Below are 18307 nucleotides of genomic sequence, written 5' to 3'. Positions count from 1 at the left end.
TATTTGGAGTGCTCAACCACAACTCACCTTTCAGGATGGAGAGCTCTCAACCTTGGAGACACAAAGGCATATTTTCAGGCCAGTATGGTGCAAATGTGAAATTTGAGCAGAATAAAACTATTAGGGGCTGGGCATGGTGGTTCACACCTGTAATCCCAGCACTTTGGGAGTCCGAGGCAGGCAAATCACCTGAGGTCAGGAGTTTGAGACCAGTCTGGCCAACCAGGTTAAACTCCAAACAAAAGGTTTTTACCTGTTTTACTCCTGGTAAAAACACAAACAAACAAACAAAAAACTAGCCAGGTACAGTGGTGAGCACCTGTAATCCCAACTACTTGGGAGGCTGAGGCAGGAAATTGCTTGAACATGGGAGGCAGTGGTTACAGTGAGCCAAGATTATGCCACTGCACTCCATCCTGGGCCACAAAGCAAGACTTTGCCTCAAAAAACAAACAAAAAACTGTATTAGGAGTTATGTGAAAAATTATGTATGTAGTTAACAATTTTTACAACTTAATGAGAATATTTATATTCAAAGATCTTGTTGGAGCTGTCAATAGATATAATAGTCAACTAAAAACTTGAAACTAGATATTTGTAAATGTATCTTTCGTCTTTCTATGTTGTGGCATGAAAACAGGTACGATACAGGCATTCACTTTGAGGAAAGTTTTAATGTTGATGTTAATTTCAATATATGTTTTGAAAGGAGTAATAGGAAAGTGTACCGTTTAAGCGTATCTTAATATTTGATATATATATTTGATATAAATAAAAAATATTAGTGTATGGATATGGTGAAAAATGAAAATAGCATGCAGAAAACTAGTATTTAGGAAATATTCATATTGTTTAATCCCTTGTAGTTCACATGTCACTAGATGGGAAGTATTTTCTGGAGCCTGAGAACAGAAACTATCTCAATAAAATTCTCTTGTTTTTTAACTTTGCAAAACAGTGGGATTTTTCATCCTGCCAAGATAAGTTAGTTAGTTTTATTTTTAAGCCTGTCTAAATTCATTTGCCATGTCTGGCAACTGTCAGAAAGTACAGTTTCATATTTTGCAATAAAATATGAATAAAATAAGAAAGTAAACTAGGATTTTATTTTCTGGACTTTTGAAATGTTCTTTGTCACATGGAGAGTTTTAAAAATTATTATTTTCATTAAATAAAATTTGATATAATCAATTATGACCTTCAGAAGTATGAATCCCTAGATTTTCCAGTAATGATATGATAGATTTAGTAGTTAAACATAATACTCTTAAGAAGTTTTTTTTATTAAATTATCATATATAAAATTGACTTTCTGAGGGGAAAGTTCTATGAATTTTAACATATGTATAGATTTGTGAAACCATTACATTGTAGTTAGGCTATAGAACAGTTCTGTCTCTCCAGAAAACTTCCCTCTTAGCATTTTTTTAAAGATGGAGACAGTGTCTTGCTATGTGCCCAGGCGAGTCTCAAACTCCTGGGCTCAATTGATCCTCCTGCCTCAGCTTCCCAAAGTACTGGAATTATAGGCATAATACTCTGTGCCTGACACCCTCTTAGAATTTTTAAGTGTCTCAAACCACCATAACTGTTCTTTATTGTGGGAATTCGATGTCCTGTTATCTCTCTTGAATTCGTAACCAGAAAATTTATTATTCAATAACTCTTCAATCCACTTGTCTTTCTAATGTGCTTATCTTTTAATTGCCAATTTTGCATTTTGGTGATTTATAATCATGATCAAAGCTAGTAGTCATTTCTTTCTTTGTCAAATATCATCAACTAATCCAGTCTTAATCTCTAACCTCAGGAGATTTCCTAGACAATGGTGTCAATGGATCTGTCCTCATTCATGTTACATCTGTTTATGTAACATGTAATGTTTTGTTCATCATCTGCATTGCTTTTTGAACTGCCAGTTGTCTGATGTAATTGCTGGAGATTATTATCTGGAGTACACAAGAGAGTCACTGCTGTGTCTCTTTTCTAGACTCTGCAGATCTAGGTGTTTCTTTCCCTGAATGTTTTCATGACTTTGTGCCATACATTTTCTGTTTCAGTACTTGCATCACTGTATATCATCTGAATTTATATGATACATGCAAATCAAAAGGGGAAAATCACAAGCTATAAATCAAAACTTTACTTGATTAATATTTAAACAAGAGTTGCATATTAGCCAAACTGTTTTAGGCATGTAAGTGTACAGTTGTGACACACATTTTCAGTAGAATAATTTTCAGTTGATGGCACATGAAAGTTAAATTATTTTAAACATATATTCAATCAATACTTTCCGTGCTCTGGTAACAGCCTGTCATTTATGACTTTACCATACATCAAAAGTTAAGAAGCACATATATATTTGTAATAATTGTCATTAACATCATTTGAAGCCATCTTAAGTATTATTATCTCATACAGGGAAAACATTAACATTTTTAGCTGGGCATAGTGTGGCACAAGCCTGTAGTCCCAGCTTCTTGGGAGGCTGAAGCAAGAGGACCACTTGAGCCCAGAGGTTGAGGCTGCAGTGAACTATGATCATGCCACACTACATTCCAGCTTGGGCAATGGAGCAAGACCCTGTTTCAAGGGAAAAAAATTAATTTTAACCCTCACCTTTAGATCTTAAGTTTTCTTGTTTTTTGATTATTCTAAGGTTTTCCAAGGCTCCTTCTATAGAGATAAGGTTTCTTGGAATATGGTGATTCTCTTGTGGTCTTTTTTGAGTTACGTTTTCAAAGCCATTTTTTGTTTTAATTTATATCATTTTTTTTTAATTTTTGGAGAAAAATATATTACTATTGAATGAGATTGTTTATTATTCTTGTTTAGGAACTACAAGTTAAAACTTTATGGAATATTATAGGTACTCTCATTTGCTCGCACTATTGTCTTTTCTTTGAAGTTACAAATTGACTGTTTTCTCATTTACTCTTCAGATGGATCCTGTGCAAAAGGCAGTTATTAACCATACATTTGGAGTATCCATTCCCCCAAAGAAGAAACAAGTTATTTCTTGTAATGTCTGTCAGCTTCGCTTTAACTCTGATGTGAGTATCACCTTTTCATTATTCTCTGTAGTTTTTCAGAGCTGAAAGTCTGATCTGAATATGTACATTTCTTCCTATTTACATACTCTTTAAAAGCCACTCATATTGTAGCCCACTTATTTCAGGATGCCAGCTTTTCAAGGGATTTGGGTTCAGTGCCTTAAACTTGAACAATAGAGTATAGTTGGCCCTCTGCATCCACAGGTTCCATATCCATGGATTCAACCTAGCTCACATTGAAAGCATCTTTTAGAAGAACAATACAACAATAAAAAATAATACAGAATTTAAAACCAGTAGAGGATTATAGACAATAGTCTATATGTGGCTAATATCAAAAAATTAAGAATTTATCTATGTAATCAGTCTCAACTATATCATTTTACACGTAATTTCACTAATTATATTTATTTGTCAAAACTACTTGAGTAGCAGAAAATATGAAAAAAGTTTTAAAATGCAATGAAGATACTTTAAAAATTAAAATGCAATAAATGCTGAAGAAAACCATTTTTACTACTTGATATCAAGTGCCACATGTCATGTTTGTGTCAAATTTTGATAAATACCTAAGAGAATTAATTCCCTATGTGATTTACATTTTCCCAGATTATAAAACACAGAGAAAATTTCATAAATTATTTTATCTGGCTAGCATAATCATCCTGCTAAAAAAGATAAGAAAATGGAACAGATCAATCTCTTTTATGAAAATGGGTTTCTAAATTTATAAACAAAATAACAGGAGAGCAAAGTAAGCAATATTAGAATATTTGCAATATCCAATTACCAAGTAAAGCCAATGACCAAAGTAAATCAGAATCTGAAGACTGCATATAATATGTGGTAATTCCTGAGTTGCTTGACCCAGAAGCCACTTTGAAAAGAGATTGTTGCAGAATACTAAATACTAAACTTGTTGTTTAGAAATACTAAAATAATAATTACTCTTGTTTGCATATACTATTAAATTATGTTTTAATAATTTACATGGGAAGCTAATAAAAATTATAGTCTTTGGAAAGGAGATGTTTATAATGATTTATAAAATTATATTTAATACAATTTTAATCAAAAGTCCAGTGTTTTTTTAGTACGTGATAAAACTGCATGTTCAGGAATCAAAATGTATCTAAATAAACTGAAAAATATACAGTGTTAATTCATTTGAAGTCTTAATATTGTTAAGATGTCAGTTCTTCCCCCAGCTGATCTGTAGATGCAGCACAATCTTGATGAAAACCCCAAAATGCTTTTTTAGTGTAGAAAATGGCAAGCTGTTTCTTAAATATACCCAGGAAAGAAAAGCCCTAGAATAGCCAAAACATTTTCTTAAAGAACAAATTTTAAAGACTTAACACTTCCTGATTTTAAAACTTTCTCTAAAATCTACAATAATCAAGACTGTGAAATTGGTAAAAGAATAGTAGACACATGGATCAATGGAACAGAACAGAGTCCAGAAATATGACTCACACCAACAAAGTCAATTGATTTTCAACAAAGTTGCAGAGTGAATTCAATAAAGAAAGGCTAATCTTTTCAACAAATAGTGCTAGAAAAATTGCATATTCATCTCTAAATTAAAAAAACACCTTGACTGCTACCTGCTAGAAAACATAAAAATTAATTCAATAGGAGCATTTATAAAATAAAAATTTTTTTTAAAGTATTAAACTTCTAGATGAAAACAGTAGAAAATCTATTTGGCTTTGCATTAGGCAAAAATTTCTTAGAAAATAAAAACTGTGAACCATAGGAATTTTTATATATTGGACTTTATCAAAATTCAAAACTTCTACTCTAGAAGACACTGTTACACTCTTAAGAAAATGAAAAAAAAAAGCAATAGACTGGGATAAAAATATTTGTGTCTGCTTAAGAATTTCTATACAAAATATAAAAATAACTTATAATTCAATAATAAATGATAAAATAGGAAAACGATTTGAATAGGCACTTTATCAAAGAAGAAATATGAATCACAAATAAACACATATAAAGATGCTCAACATGTTTAATGATTAAGGAAGTACAAATTAAAACCACAATTAGATACCACTACACCTATTAGAATGATGAAAACTAAACAAATTGATAGGATCAAATGGCTAGGATGATGAACAACTGGACCTCTCATACATTGTTAGTGAGAATACAAAATGGTACAGCCACTTTGGAAAACAATTTAGCAGTTATTATTAAGAAACCTTATAAAGCTTTATATATATTGCCCATATGATCCAGCAATCCCACTTCTAAGTATATACCCTAGGCAAATGAAAACATATATTTATCCATATGTGCTGCTTAAAGTAATTTTTTTTCTTATTTTTTTATTGCATTTTAGGTTTTGGGGTACATGTGCAGAGCATGCAATACAGTTGCATAGGTACACACATGGCAGTGTGTTCTGTTTGCTTTCACCCCTTCACCCACATTCGGTGTTTCTCCCCAGGCTATCCCTCCCCACCTTCCCCTCCCACTGGCCCTCCCCTTTTCCCCCCAATAGACCCCAGTGTTTAGTACTCCCCTCTCTGTGTCCATGTCTTCTCATTTTTCATCACCCGCCTAAGAGTGAGAATATGCGGTGTTTCATTTTCTGTTCTTGTGTCAGTTTGCTGAGAATGATGTTCTCCAGATTCATCCATGTCCCTACAAACGACACGAACTCATCATTTCTGATTGCTGCATAATATTCCATGGTGTATATGTGCCACATTTTCCCAATCCAGTCTATCATCAATGGGCATTTGGGTTGATTCCAGGTCTTTGCTATTGTAAACAGTGCTGCAATAAACATTTGTGTGCATGTGTCCTTATAGTAGAATGATTTATAGTCCTTTGGGTATATACCCAGTAATGGGATTGCTGGGTCAAATGGAATTTCTATTTCTAAGGCCTTGAGGAATCGCCACACTGTCTTCCACAATGGTTGGACTAATTTACACTCCCACCAACAGTGTAAAAGTGTTCCTTTTTCTCCACATCCTCTCCAGCATCTGTTGTCTCCAGATTTTTTAATGATTGCCATTCTAACTGGTGTGAGATGGTATCTCAATGTGGTTTTGATTTGCATCTCTCTGATGACCAGTGACGATGAGCATTTTTTCATATGATTGTTGGCCTCATATATGTCTTCTTTCATAAAGTGTCTGTTCATATCCTTTGCCCACTTTTGAATGGGCTTGTTTGTTTTTTCTTGTAAATCTGTTTGAGTTCTTTGTAAATTCTGGATATCAGCCCTTTGTCAGATGGGTAAACTGCAAAAATTTTTTCCCATTCTGTTGGTTGCCGATTTACTCTAGTGACTGTTTCTTCTACCGTGCAGAAGCTGTGGAGTTTGATTAGGTCCCATTTGTCTATTTTGGCTTTTGTTGCCAATGCTTTTGGTGTTTTGTTCATGAAGTCCTTGAGAGATATAGACCAATGGAACAAAACAGAGGCACCGGAGGCAACACAACATATCTACAACTATACAATCTTTGATAAACCTGACAAAAACAAGCAATGGGGAAAGGATTCCCTATTTAACAAATGGTGTTGGGAAAACTGGCTAGCCATGTGCAGAAAGCAGAAACTGGACCCCTTCCTGACACCTTACACTAAAATTAACTCCAGATGGATTAAAGACTTAAACATAAGACCTGGCACGATAAAAACCATAGAAGGAAATCTAGGCAAAACTATCCAGGACATAGGACTAGGCTTAAAGTAATTTTATTCATAATTTCCCAAAACTGAAATTGACCCACATGTCCATCAACTGTTGAATAAACAAACCATGTTAAAGCCATTCAATGAAAATAAAGAAATAAAAGTAAATAGAAATAAAAGAAAAGAAAAAGAAAGTACTGATACATGCTACAAAATGGATGAATTTCAAAGGCAGTATGCTAAGTGAGAGAAGTAAGAGACAAAGACACTGTATGATTGCACTTGGATAACCTTCTGCAAAAGACAAAACTATGGGGATAGTCAGATAAGTAGTTAACAGGGACTGAGGGTTAAGTTAGAGATTTGACCACAAAGGAGAATTCAGGAACCTTTTTGGATGATGAAAATATTCTGTATCTTTATTGCTGTGTTGTTTACCTAACAGTCTTTGTTTTTCAAAATTCATTAAGCTGAATTCTTAAAAAAGTATTTTACTATATTTAGAGTATACTTTAGTAAACCTAACTAGAAAAAATTAATGATATGAGCCACAAAATATCTTATAAATAGAAGACTAGTTTATGATAGAGATGTTAACTACTAAATATATTAAACTGCAATGTTACTACTAGATTAAAAGTATAATAAAAGACTTTTGTAAGTATAGACACAATAATTAATATTGAAATAGATTCAAGTAAATTTAACAGTATTGCTCAGTTATTCAAATTTTTAGAGTTATACTGAGAAATTAAACTTTATTGTTATATAAATATGACATGAAAATGTTTACTACTTACCTGATCACTTATAAAATGAATGCCCAACTAAAGACATGCTGCATCTTTAACACTGGCATTCTTGCTGCCACAAGGCCAGATACTTGAAAATATCTCACAGTACAATGCAAACAATAGATTTCAGAATGAAATTGCAAAAATTGTACAAAAGATGCATAATTTTATGAAGTTCGCAAATGTAATGTTAGAGAACTGCTTGGTTCAAAGCCACTGAAAAATGAGTTGATTTAAGAAGAGTAAAATAACAAGGTTGACAATGGTTAGATTCTTTGAAACAAAAGATGTTGAACACTGACTGAATAATTGGGGCTCAGAGACAATTATGAATTTCTCAATTTAAAAAAATAACATTTATAGTTCTAAACTGTGATAATATTAAAAAAACATATTGAGGGTGGGTGCAGTGGCTCATGCCTGTAATCCCAGCACTTTGGGAGGCTGAGGCAGGTGGATCACTTGAGGTCAGGTATTCGAGGCTAGCCTGACTGACATGGTGAAAGCCCATCTCTACCAAAAATATGAAATGAGCCAAGTGGGGTGGCACACACCTGTAATCCCAACTCCTTGAGAGACTGAGGCAGGAGAATCGCTTGAACCCGGATAGCAGAGGTTGCAGTAAGCTGAGATTGCTCCATTGCACTCCAGCCTGAGCAACAAGAGCAAAACTCCATCTCAACACAGACACAGACACACACACACACACACACACACACAGAAAAAACTACCCCTTTCCCCTTCTTTCCAACCTTTGTGTCATTCCCTATTTGTAACCACTTTAATATTTTAATATTTTTTGCCTATCTTTCCAGGGTTTGCTTATGCAAATATAATTAAGTATAAATCCATATTCTTATTTCCTTCCTTTTCTATGTAAATGGTAGCATACTACTGACACTCTTCTTTGCCTTGCATTTTTTATGTAACAATATATTCTGGAGAATATTTTCTATTAGAACATAGAGAGCTCCCTTACTCTATAGATGTGGTAAGCAAAGATGCCCATATCCTAATTTCTGGAACTTGTCAATATATCTTACATAGCAAAGGGGAATTAAGGTAGTGGATGGAATTAAGGGAGCTAATATTCTGACCTCATGATAAAAGGATTACCCTGGATCATCCTGTGGCCCCATTGTAATCAGTAGGTCTTTAAAAGTAGAAGAGGGAGGCAGAAGAGGCAGTCAGAGTGAGGCTATCTGACAAGGAGTCCACTGGCCATTGCTGGCTTTACAGGGGAAGGAAGAAGCCACAAGCCAAGGAATGTGGGCAACCTCTAAAAGCTGGAAAAGACAAATAAATGGATTTTCCCTTAGAGCCTCCAGAAGGAATGCAGCCCTGCCAGCACCTTGGTGTCAGCCCAGTGAGACCCATGCCAGATTTCTGACCCCCAGAACTATAAGATAATAAACCATTAAGTTTATAAAAAAATTGCTATGAAAGCAACGGAAAACTAATTCAGTAGTTTATTTGTACATGTTTCATAGTTTAACTCATCCCTTATAGGTGGGCACTTAAAATTAAATTCTTTTAATATCGCCTAGGTTTTTAGTCTATAAATGGCAGAGCTAGGACATAAGTCTGGATCTCTTGCCTCTAAATCTACAGCTCTTATTTTGTTGCCTCACATAACTTTACTCATTTCCTAAGCATTTACTGAACTCTTCCTGTATGATAAACACTTTGCTAATCTCTACAATATGGCCTGAAATGGACCACATGATCTTTAGGAGGACAATTCAAGTTCTATAAATCATTGTCATGGTATCTGTCAGGGGCATAGGATATAAACACCTCCATCTTAAAGTCAATAGCTAAAACCCAGAAAAAGTAACTATGAATTTTTTTTTTAATTTGTGTTGTTGGCTGAGCTGGAGGAGGCCTAAGAATTTCATTCAAGCCCCAGAATTATTCCATGAGTAGGTCCACCTTTGTCTTGAGCTCCATTTGATGTCAGCCATTTTCTTAGTACTTACTAATAGGGACATGGACACATGTGCACATGTAAGCACATAACCATCAGCCTCCTTGATATAGCTCCAAAGTTCCATTGATTATAAACAAAGAAATTAAATTTCCGAGTCATTCTTAGATGCTGGACAATAAAGCCACGAAGTCTGGATGGCAGATTCACAAATGTGACATATACATGTTCTCAGTGTTTAGTAATTGTGCTAAAATCTACATAACCAAGCTCTAAAACTGAGCACTTTTTATCTGGGGGGGGGAGCTTATTATTTTATAATTACCCTATTTACATTTTAATGTAAGAATTAAGAAGATGCTCATCCTTATATTTTAATAACATTTCTAAATCAACCTGAGACTAAATTGGCTTCACTCTTCAGTATAGAAAATACGTTTATTGAAAAATCTGGAAAGCAGATGCACAGTAAACAGACTGCATTTTGCAGTTCTTCATTATCCATATAAAATATATCAGAGTTAGCTTCCTGCATTAAAATTCAAGATGACCTAATTTAAGTGTTCTATATCCCTCTTTGTCCAGCTCTTATCATCATGGTAGAACTACCCTGTTGAAATGCAAAATGCTACAGCTTTATTTGCACAACACACAGTTATGTAAATGAGCAAGCATTAATCACAAACATTTCCCAAATGAACCTTTACAAATTAACACCATTAACTTTGCCAGGGAGCTGGCATTGCAGTCCAGGAATAATATGCTTTCCAACAGAGTTCCAGACATTTACCCAAATGTTTGTATCACCTCAAGCCCTACTTTGTTCTTGACCACCTTTTTTCTAACATGGTGTACCTTAGCTGAATGAGGCTGCCTAACCCTGAATGTTTCTTTATTCTCTAGTAACTGAGTACCCTGCAACTGCAGTATGGTCATACATTGATAAGCCTAAATCTGAATCTTTATCTTTTAGCTGGAAAATGCCATTTCCAGAGTTAAGCTTTGCCAGCCAAATGAGCTAACATACACTTCAGAAAATTTTTTGATACTAACATTTATCTCATTTTGGCTAAGTTAAAATGGGCAGATCCCAAATAATTTCTAATTTACATATTAGTTTCAATTTCTTGGAGGATAGTAGCAGAAGGATGAAAGAAAGTGATTCTTACACAAAATCAAATCTTTATACAAAATTGAATCAAAATCAAATTCTTAAGCAGATTCTTACACAAAGCAGGGCAACTTGATTCTCTTAAATGTTTAAAAACAGAGATTATATTATTATTATTAATCTCAGAACACAGTTTATTATAAATACCCTTAATGTATTTCTGAGTCTTGTATGCCTTATAGGCAAATCAAAATGAAAGCATGGTAATATTTTAAATAAAATTATATATACTCTAGGTCAGTAATTGACCCTGAAATTTTGGTACTCAGCATTAATACCACAGGTAATTAAGCATGAGACACATTGTCCCTAAATATTGACCCCACAGGCTTTTATTACCCATTTGGAGCTAGCCCATTTGATTTTTCAAATTTACATTATTATCTTTGAATAATATCATAAACATTGATCACTTATAGTTTATATTTTATTTTTATGGTACCTCTAGGTTTGTGATCTGTTGATGTTTTTTATTGTGTTTTCTGATTTTAGGTTATCCAGTATCCCTCTCTCTCATTTTAGCCTTCGGTTCTTTTGGCTGTGCTCTATTTTCTCATGTCTGAAGACATAAAGTGACAATCTCATGCCATTTCATTGATTTACATTAGAATGATTAAGTAAAAATGGACAGGAAATTAAGGGTTTGCTTAGAAGTTTAAATGGTAGAATGACCAACCACTTGTGTAAACATTTCTGTGGGTGACCTAACTGCCCTACTCTTTAGTATAAATCTCTCTGAAATTTCAGAAAATGCAATCACTCAATGACCTCCCTCAATTCCCCTGGGACTACAGTTAGTGTGCAGTTGGTACATCCAAAATACCACCTCACTATGCATCTGTGTCTTTGTCATCTTAGCGTTTTTCATTTGGATAAGGCCAGTTAGGTTATGCCCTCCTGGGTCTTTCTGCCTATATGTCTTTTTTTGGTTTTAATTTTATTCCAATTTCCTGGTTTATTTAGCAGTTATTATAATACAATACAAACTTGTATTTGTTTTGCATAAACAAACTTCCCCATCTACCATCTGCCATTTAGAAGGCCTTAGTGCGGTCTCTGCTGGAGGCTCTGGCATTCTCTTTCACCCAGCAGAGACCTCAGCAGTCAAGAGATTAGGAAGGAAGCCACAATTTTGAGTTTCACATAACTCCCTTTCTACATGAAATTGACTGATTTTGCATCTCCCTTGGCCACCAGACCTAACTCTACCTCTCTCCACCAGCTGCCACAAGGCAGCAAGTCCCTGCAGCAGCTGTGTTTTTTTCTCTGAGAAATCCGATCAACTGGGAAACAGGAACCCCATTAGACACTATGTTTGAAGATGTCACTTGCAGCAAAAGCTGAAGAGTCACACAGCTGCAAGAGTACCCACTTGGGTTCTCTGAAGGATCAAGCTTTTTATTTGTCATTATGTAACATTCTCCTAGGGGATTCCACATTTTGCTACTGACTGCCCGGTGGGTGCTTGTTTTTAACTCTAGACATTCTATCTGCATGTTTTATGTTTCTCTTTCCCTGCATTTTCTTCTAAACTATTGCATTTCTTCTTTCTTCCTTCTCTACTCAATTTTCTCTTCTCTCTCTCCTCCAACTCTTCCCCTTTATCCTCTCTTCCTCTTTTTCTGGCACAAAAGTACAAATGAAATTTCTCCTGTCTTTCTTGGACATTTGTAGTTTCTTTATTGAGCTTTTTTAGCTTAACAACTAGATTTATTGTTTTAAATATAGACATATATTACTTAAAAAGTCTTTTAGAAGGTTAAAAAATATATTAAGCTTGTTATTTGAAACTCAACCAAACATATTATTTAAAAAATAAATTCACCTTCTATTTTCTGAATATTCAGCTACTCTGTAGTTGTTGGTACTTTACCCTAATGGGTTTGTCAGAAAAAACTTTGAACATTCACATTCATGTATATATACATTTACCTATATATATGTATATTCACATATATGAACATTACCTATACATACACACATCACTGTGTATATATACACACCTGTATACACATTCACTGCCTGCCACATATACACATCTACTGCGTTCTCTTGAAAGCCCTTAAGATTGATAGCAGCTTCACATATATGAACAGATAAGATAGATAGCACATTCACTTATATGAACATTCACATATATATACATACATACACACACACACATATACACCCTCACTGCAGCCACACATACACATCAACTGCATTTTTTGTGAAAGCTCTTAAGATAGATAGCAGCTTCTTTAATGTATAAACTTGTAGCATATTTATGTAATTCTAGATTGTATATACACAATTTCATATAAGCAGTGTGTTAGTGTGTGTTTGTGTGTGTGTGTGTGTGTGTGTGTGTGTGTGTGTTCAAGAATACTAGTTCCTAGGCTATTATATTTCACCTATATAAATAGTGGCCTCCCATGCAAAACCTAATTAAGCCATGGAAGTTGACCCTCACAGAAAAGCAACTTTATGATAAGGGGGTTTGAAGAAAATTACATATAAACTGAACTCTGCAGCAGATGATTAAATAAAGAGATAACCACAGTAGTGATAATCTTCTTGCTGGGTTGGGAACCAAAAAGCTAGTTGCAAAGTTTACATCTGCTGTTCAGCAGTACAAATTGTTGAATAAATGAATAATATTGTAAGTTTGAAAAAACCAACTGATTCTGTCAAGAGAAACGGTACTGAAAATAGAAGGAATCAATAGCATCAAATGGAAATCTAGAAAATGATAGCCTGCTTTTGTCAAACATTTTACATTTTTGCCATAAATAAGACTATTTATATTGATTCTTAGCTTTGAAAAGTAGTGAAGCAGATAGGACATAATTAAAAGTATAAATCTCAGGAGCTTGGGAAGGTAATTCTCCGCTTTGCAGACAGAACTGACAAAATGATGAACATTTTTTGCTTCAATATGACAGAAATATAGCATGATTACAGGGAGCGGGGACATACCGTGCTAAAAGTTTCGTTCGATAGCTGCTTCATAACAAAGTTCAGTCATGTTTTCTGAAGCATGTAGTAGTCACTTATTAAATACAAACTTGTTTCCAAAGTAGCACTAAAATGTTATTTAAAAAGTCACAGCATTTCTTAGCATTACCATGTTTTAAATTGGTATTTGGATAATTTAAGATTGATTTTAAATTTATAACTGAAGAAAAAGAAAAGACAAGGTTATATGCCAAGTTTAAAAACATGATTATGATGACTCATAAATGTTCATCAAATCCTATATTTAACTAATGGGGAAATTACTCAATATACATCATTCAATATTTTTTCTGGCTTTTCTTTAAATACATAGATGTCTAACATGACATGTTATTTTAACTATTCATATGTGTTCAATGATATTCAAAGTTTGATGATCAGCCTAATATGATGTTATGAAGCAAAGAAAATATGAACGTTACTAGGAGAGTACCAGTACTCACCTTCACTTATCATAATACATTCTCATAGAAAACCATTATGTGTCCACGATACACTGTCAAAACTGCAAGCTTTGATATATTTCCATTAAATCATAGTTTGCTGATCAAACATTAATAACACCTTTAAAAATACTATGCGTTTTCTTTTTTCCTGTGCAAAATTTGTGTTACTAACTCTTTTAGTCAAAAGGAAAAGATTCCTGGAAGGATTCAGAAGTCATTTTGTCAGTGATCTTTCTCATGCAAAAGTTGTCTTGCCACTTGGGAGTTGGGAAAAAACTCTTGAGGGTTTGTGTATTTTCCTTCTTCACTTGGTATGGATTTCTTTAGTAAAGATTGGTTGCAGAATCCTTAACAATAAGATGTTTCATTCGATATTTGTGGTTTGGGATTCTTCAGCTGAAAATTTATTCAACATACAATTAAGAACAGGTAGAGTTGCTAGACTGAACACCTGCAGCCTTCCGAAATGATTAGTTGCTGGTTTTAAGTTTAAATTCAGGCTTTATTTAAGAAGTACTTGGTTCGCTGTAGCTTATCTTTTATTCAGTATGCTTGAGTGGGCAATTCGCTATAATTTTTATGATTTATGTAAGACAAAAACAAAAGTGAAGCTGAATGGAACAAAAAAATAAGTTTACTCCACTGCTTTCAAGTAACAGACTGACTTAATACAAATTAGAACATTCTGCAGAAGAGGTACCCTTTAGGTACTTTCATTTCTCAAGCAGCTCTTTAAATGAAGTGACAGCGTTTTGCCCTGGAAGCCAGAGAATTTTAGATGTGGTGGGTCAGCATAAAGAGCAGTTTCTTTGGAAAGTCTGACTGGCTGTAAGGAACTTTATGATGTGTGACTTGTGGGTAGGGTGGAGGTGGAGATAGCATATAAGGAAGTATTACTTTAGCCAATTTTAAAATTTCAACCTAAGAAGATTTTGTTGGCAAAATACTGTAGCTGGTTAACATGAGTTATTTAAACAGAGTAAAGAAGGAGTCAACTTAGCCAGAGAGTTAGGAGAAGAGAGTCAAAGTAGTTCCTGCCTTGAAAGGAAGATCTGAGAAATATACCCTCCAACACGTGGTTATCTAGCGAAGGAAACAAAACTGATACATTTATAAATACCGCTGAAATGTATGATGTTAACACAGTAATATAAATTTAATTATAAATTAAGGAATGGAGACAGTACATGGGATAGAAAAAGGTGAAAAGTATCATTTGATTAAATCCTTCTCTTCTATCAGGCCCTGTACTGGGTATTGTACACATGTTCTCTTTGTATTTGCACAAAGGTTCCTGGTGGAGGTAAACTGAGAAAGACTTGAGAGATGGTCAAGGATTTAATCACTTTTAGTTCTTAATACTCCATCTTACCTAAATCTTTAAAAAAAAATGCGAAGAAACCTTTGTCCTTATTTTCCTCACTTTAGTTCTGCATTCTAGGGCTCATAGAGAGCACATGTTAGGTTCACTACTTCAAAAACAGATCAAAGACAAAGACTCTTGAGAATATATAACCCTGTTAAGGCTCTTACTTTGGGGGCTAAGAATGTGATTCACCTCATTAATTTGTGCTTCCTTCAAATTAGAAGATGTGTTTTAGTTCTAATAAATAATAATTTCATTACTTTAGCAGTGGGACACCTAACATATCTGACACTCCCATTGCAGGCCATTTTTAATACTCCCTCCTCGCTAGGTAAAAGGCATTTTCAGAAATAATTGTGAAATTACATGACTCTTAACAATAGCCATAAAGAAATTCATAAACTTTTTAAAATTAAAGTTTGAATATAGTACTATGCCACTAGATATTACCAGTTCACAAAATGGAAAAAGGCAATTGGTTAATATTTGTGTTATATTAATGTATTTTATAAATGGGGAAAACTTATATATTAGTCCATCACAGAAATGAACAACACCATTATAGTAACAAGTGAATTTTAATAAAATTAAAATTGTACAACATAGAGTTTAGGTACCTACTAAATTATACCACTAATATAATAACATTTTAATTTCATTTATTTCTTATTTTTAAAGCATATAATAACTTTAAAAGAAGCATACATTTCCATTTTAATGCTACTAGCCAAAATCAGTAAAATATTGCATGAGCTACAATTTATATTACCAAACAAATTAATACACCTCACAGTTGCCACTCTCTCACTTAAATCTAAAACACAAAAATTCCAAGTGAAACGATTGAAATTCTGAGGTTTTGTTTCTTTGCCTTTAAATTTACTATCCTATCATTATTGACTTCAAATCAACTATTAAATGCAGGAATCTGAGTGGAACAGGTTTGCAAAGTTGAATTGCACTGAAACAAGCTTGAGGGATTCCTCACCATTTAGGAACTTAACTGTTATACTGAATGGGTGTAGAGGAGTCACTGTGAATTGGAAATTCCATTGTGTAACTACAAGTTCTCTCTATTAACTGCCATGTAGTCAGTTTAAAAATTTGAAAAAGCCCTCATTTTAAGCTTGCATATATATTATTAAAACTCACCTGCAACCACAGCAATTGTTTATTTAAAACTTAGACCAATAAAAAACTGTTTTTCAGAGAAGAGTATTTTATTATTCATTATACATTACCAGTATGTTATGGTGAGAAAAAGTAGGCTGATTTTTGGTCAGTTTTATTATTTTTTTAAACAAATTGAAACCCTATTTCCTGCACCTGAAGTGAACAGTCCCACAGCCCTACCTTCAGTATACCACTGATATTTGTCATTTAATTAATAGGAATTCTAGTTCTGCTTTAAATATGTGTTACATTTAGCAGAGGAGATATGTAGTGCTAACTTATAATCACCAAATAGTTTCCTTTTTGTTTTCAATAAATCTCACTGGATGTTCTCTGAAAAGTAATTTTTATTATCTCTCGACTATGAGCTTAAGGTGATTACCCAGTTTTTCCCTGGAAATAAATAACATTCTATAATATGGGGGACAGCTGTAGAACCCTTTTATGTGATGATTTATTTTTAAATGTTGTGAATTTTAGTGGCCTTTTCTTATGTCATTTAAGAGGAATGGAAAAGGCTAGATTCACTAAAGGAATAGTTAGGTTGTTATTGTTTTGTAATTTAAATTGTTTAAGCCAACAAAATGTCCTATACACACTGCTAAACTAAAAATACTAACAATTTCTTTTTAAGACTTATACATTTACATAGATAGTTATAGAAGGGGATATTCATTAGTACCTGTAAATACTGAGAAAATGATGAATGTCTATATTTGTAAAATAGAATAGAATTACTGAATTTGCAGATGTAGATATAAAAATACAAAATTTGAATATGTGAAACATTCTTGGTATACTAGCTCTCTAGAGATTTAGACATTGAATAATTGTCTTTGGATATGTTTTCATTTTCATAAATGCAGTAAATTCTTATTAAATTGGACTACATTAATTAGGGATTTGTTATCATTCCCGTATAAGCAAATTGTACTTTTGTTGATCCAAATTCTTTCTTCAAAGATAATGCAAATGATTGTCACAAAGGAGGTTGAAGCATAGAGATTTAGAACACAAGCAGAAAGAACAGAAGCAGAACCACTCTTCCAATCATACTTAGGCATTTAAGGCCAGTCATTAAAACACAAGAATGATAATGATACAAAATAATTCTTACCAGGCACGCCTGTCTTCCCAACACTTTGGGAAGCTGAGACAGGCAGATCACTTGAGCCCAGAAGTTCCAGACCAGCCTGGGAAACATACCAAAACCCCATTTCTATGAAAAATACAAAAATTAGCAAAGCCTGGTGGCATATACCTGTAGTCCCAGCTACTTGGGAAGCTGAGGTGGGAAGAGTACTTCGAGCCCAGGAGGACAAGGCTGCAGTGAGATTTTATATATATATATATATATATATATATATATATATATATATATATATATATATCTCACACACACACATACACACACATATATATATACATTTTAACAAACCATTTAAAAATTCTTGGTAACAGGTATCAACTAACAGCATTTCTGCAAAAATGTTCTACTTTTGGAACTTTATTTTTTTACCATTTCATTATGACCTTTATCTAAATTAGTCCACATGAATGAGCCTTTTCTGAAATTATGATCATTCAATAATATCTAATACTAATGCCTTTTAAAAAAAATGAATATTTTTGTAACTTTGTTAACATTCTCTTTCAGGTCAAGTGTTTAACCTTGATAATTACATTCACATTCCAAGCCAAGCAAATACTGTCTTGAGGT

General features: G+C 33.6%; 1 protein-coding gene across 17 annotated transcripts in view; it reads left to right on the top strand.

Moving 5' to 3' along the window:
• ZNF385B (zinc finger protein 385B) overlaps window positions 1-18307 on the top strand; it is a 400251-nt gene that overhangs the window by 320460 nt on the left and 61484 nt on the right. For all 17 annotated transcript variants that reach the window (XM_078327336.1, XM_035304435.3, XM_035304434.3 and 14 more), the window contains one exon: window positions 2946-3056. In XM_078327336.1, the coding sequence (XP_078183462.1) occupies window positions 2946-3056 (111 nt within the window). The remainder of the gene's footprint in view (window positions 1-2945; window positions 3057-18307) is intronic.

This window comes from Callithrix jacchus, chromosome 6 (genome assembly GCF_049354715.1).
Source record: "Callithrix jacchus isolate 240 chromosome 6, calJac240_pri, whole genome shotgun sequence".
Classification (NCBI taxonomy): Eukaryota; Metazoa; Chordata; class Mammalia; order Primates; family Cebidae; genus Callithrix; species Callithrix jacchus.
Note: the sequence above shows the minus strand (reverse complement) of the source record. Positions and strands in the feature narration are given on the sequence as shown.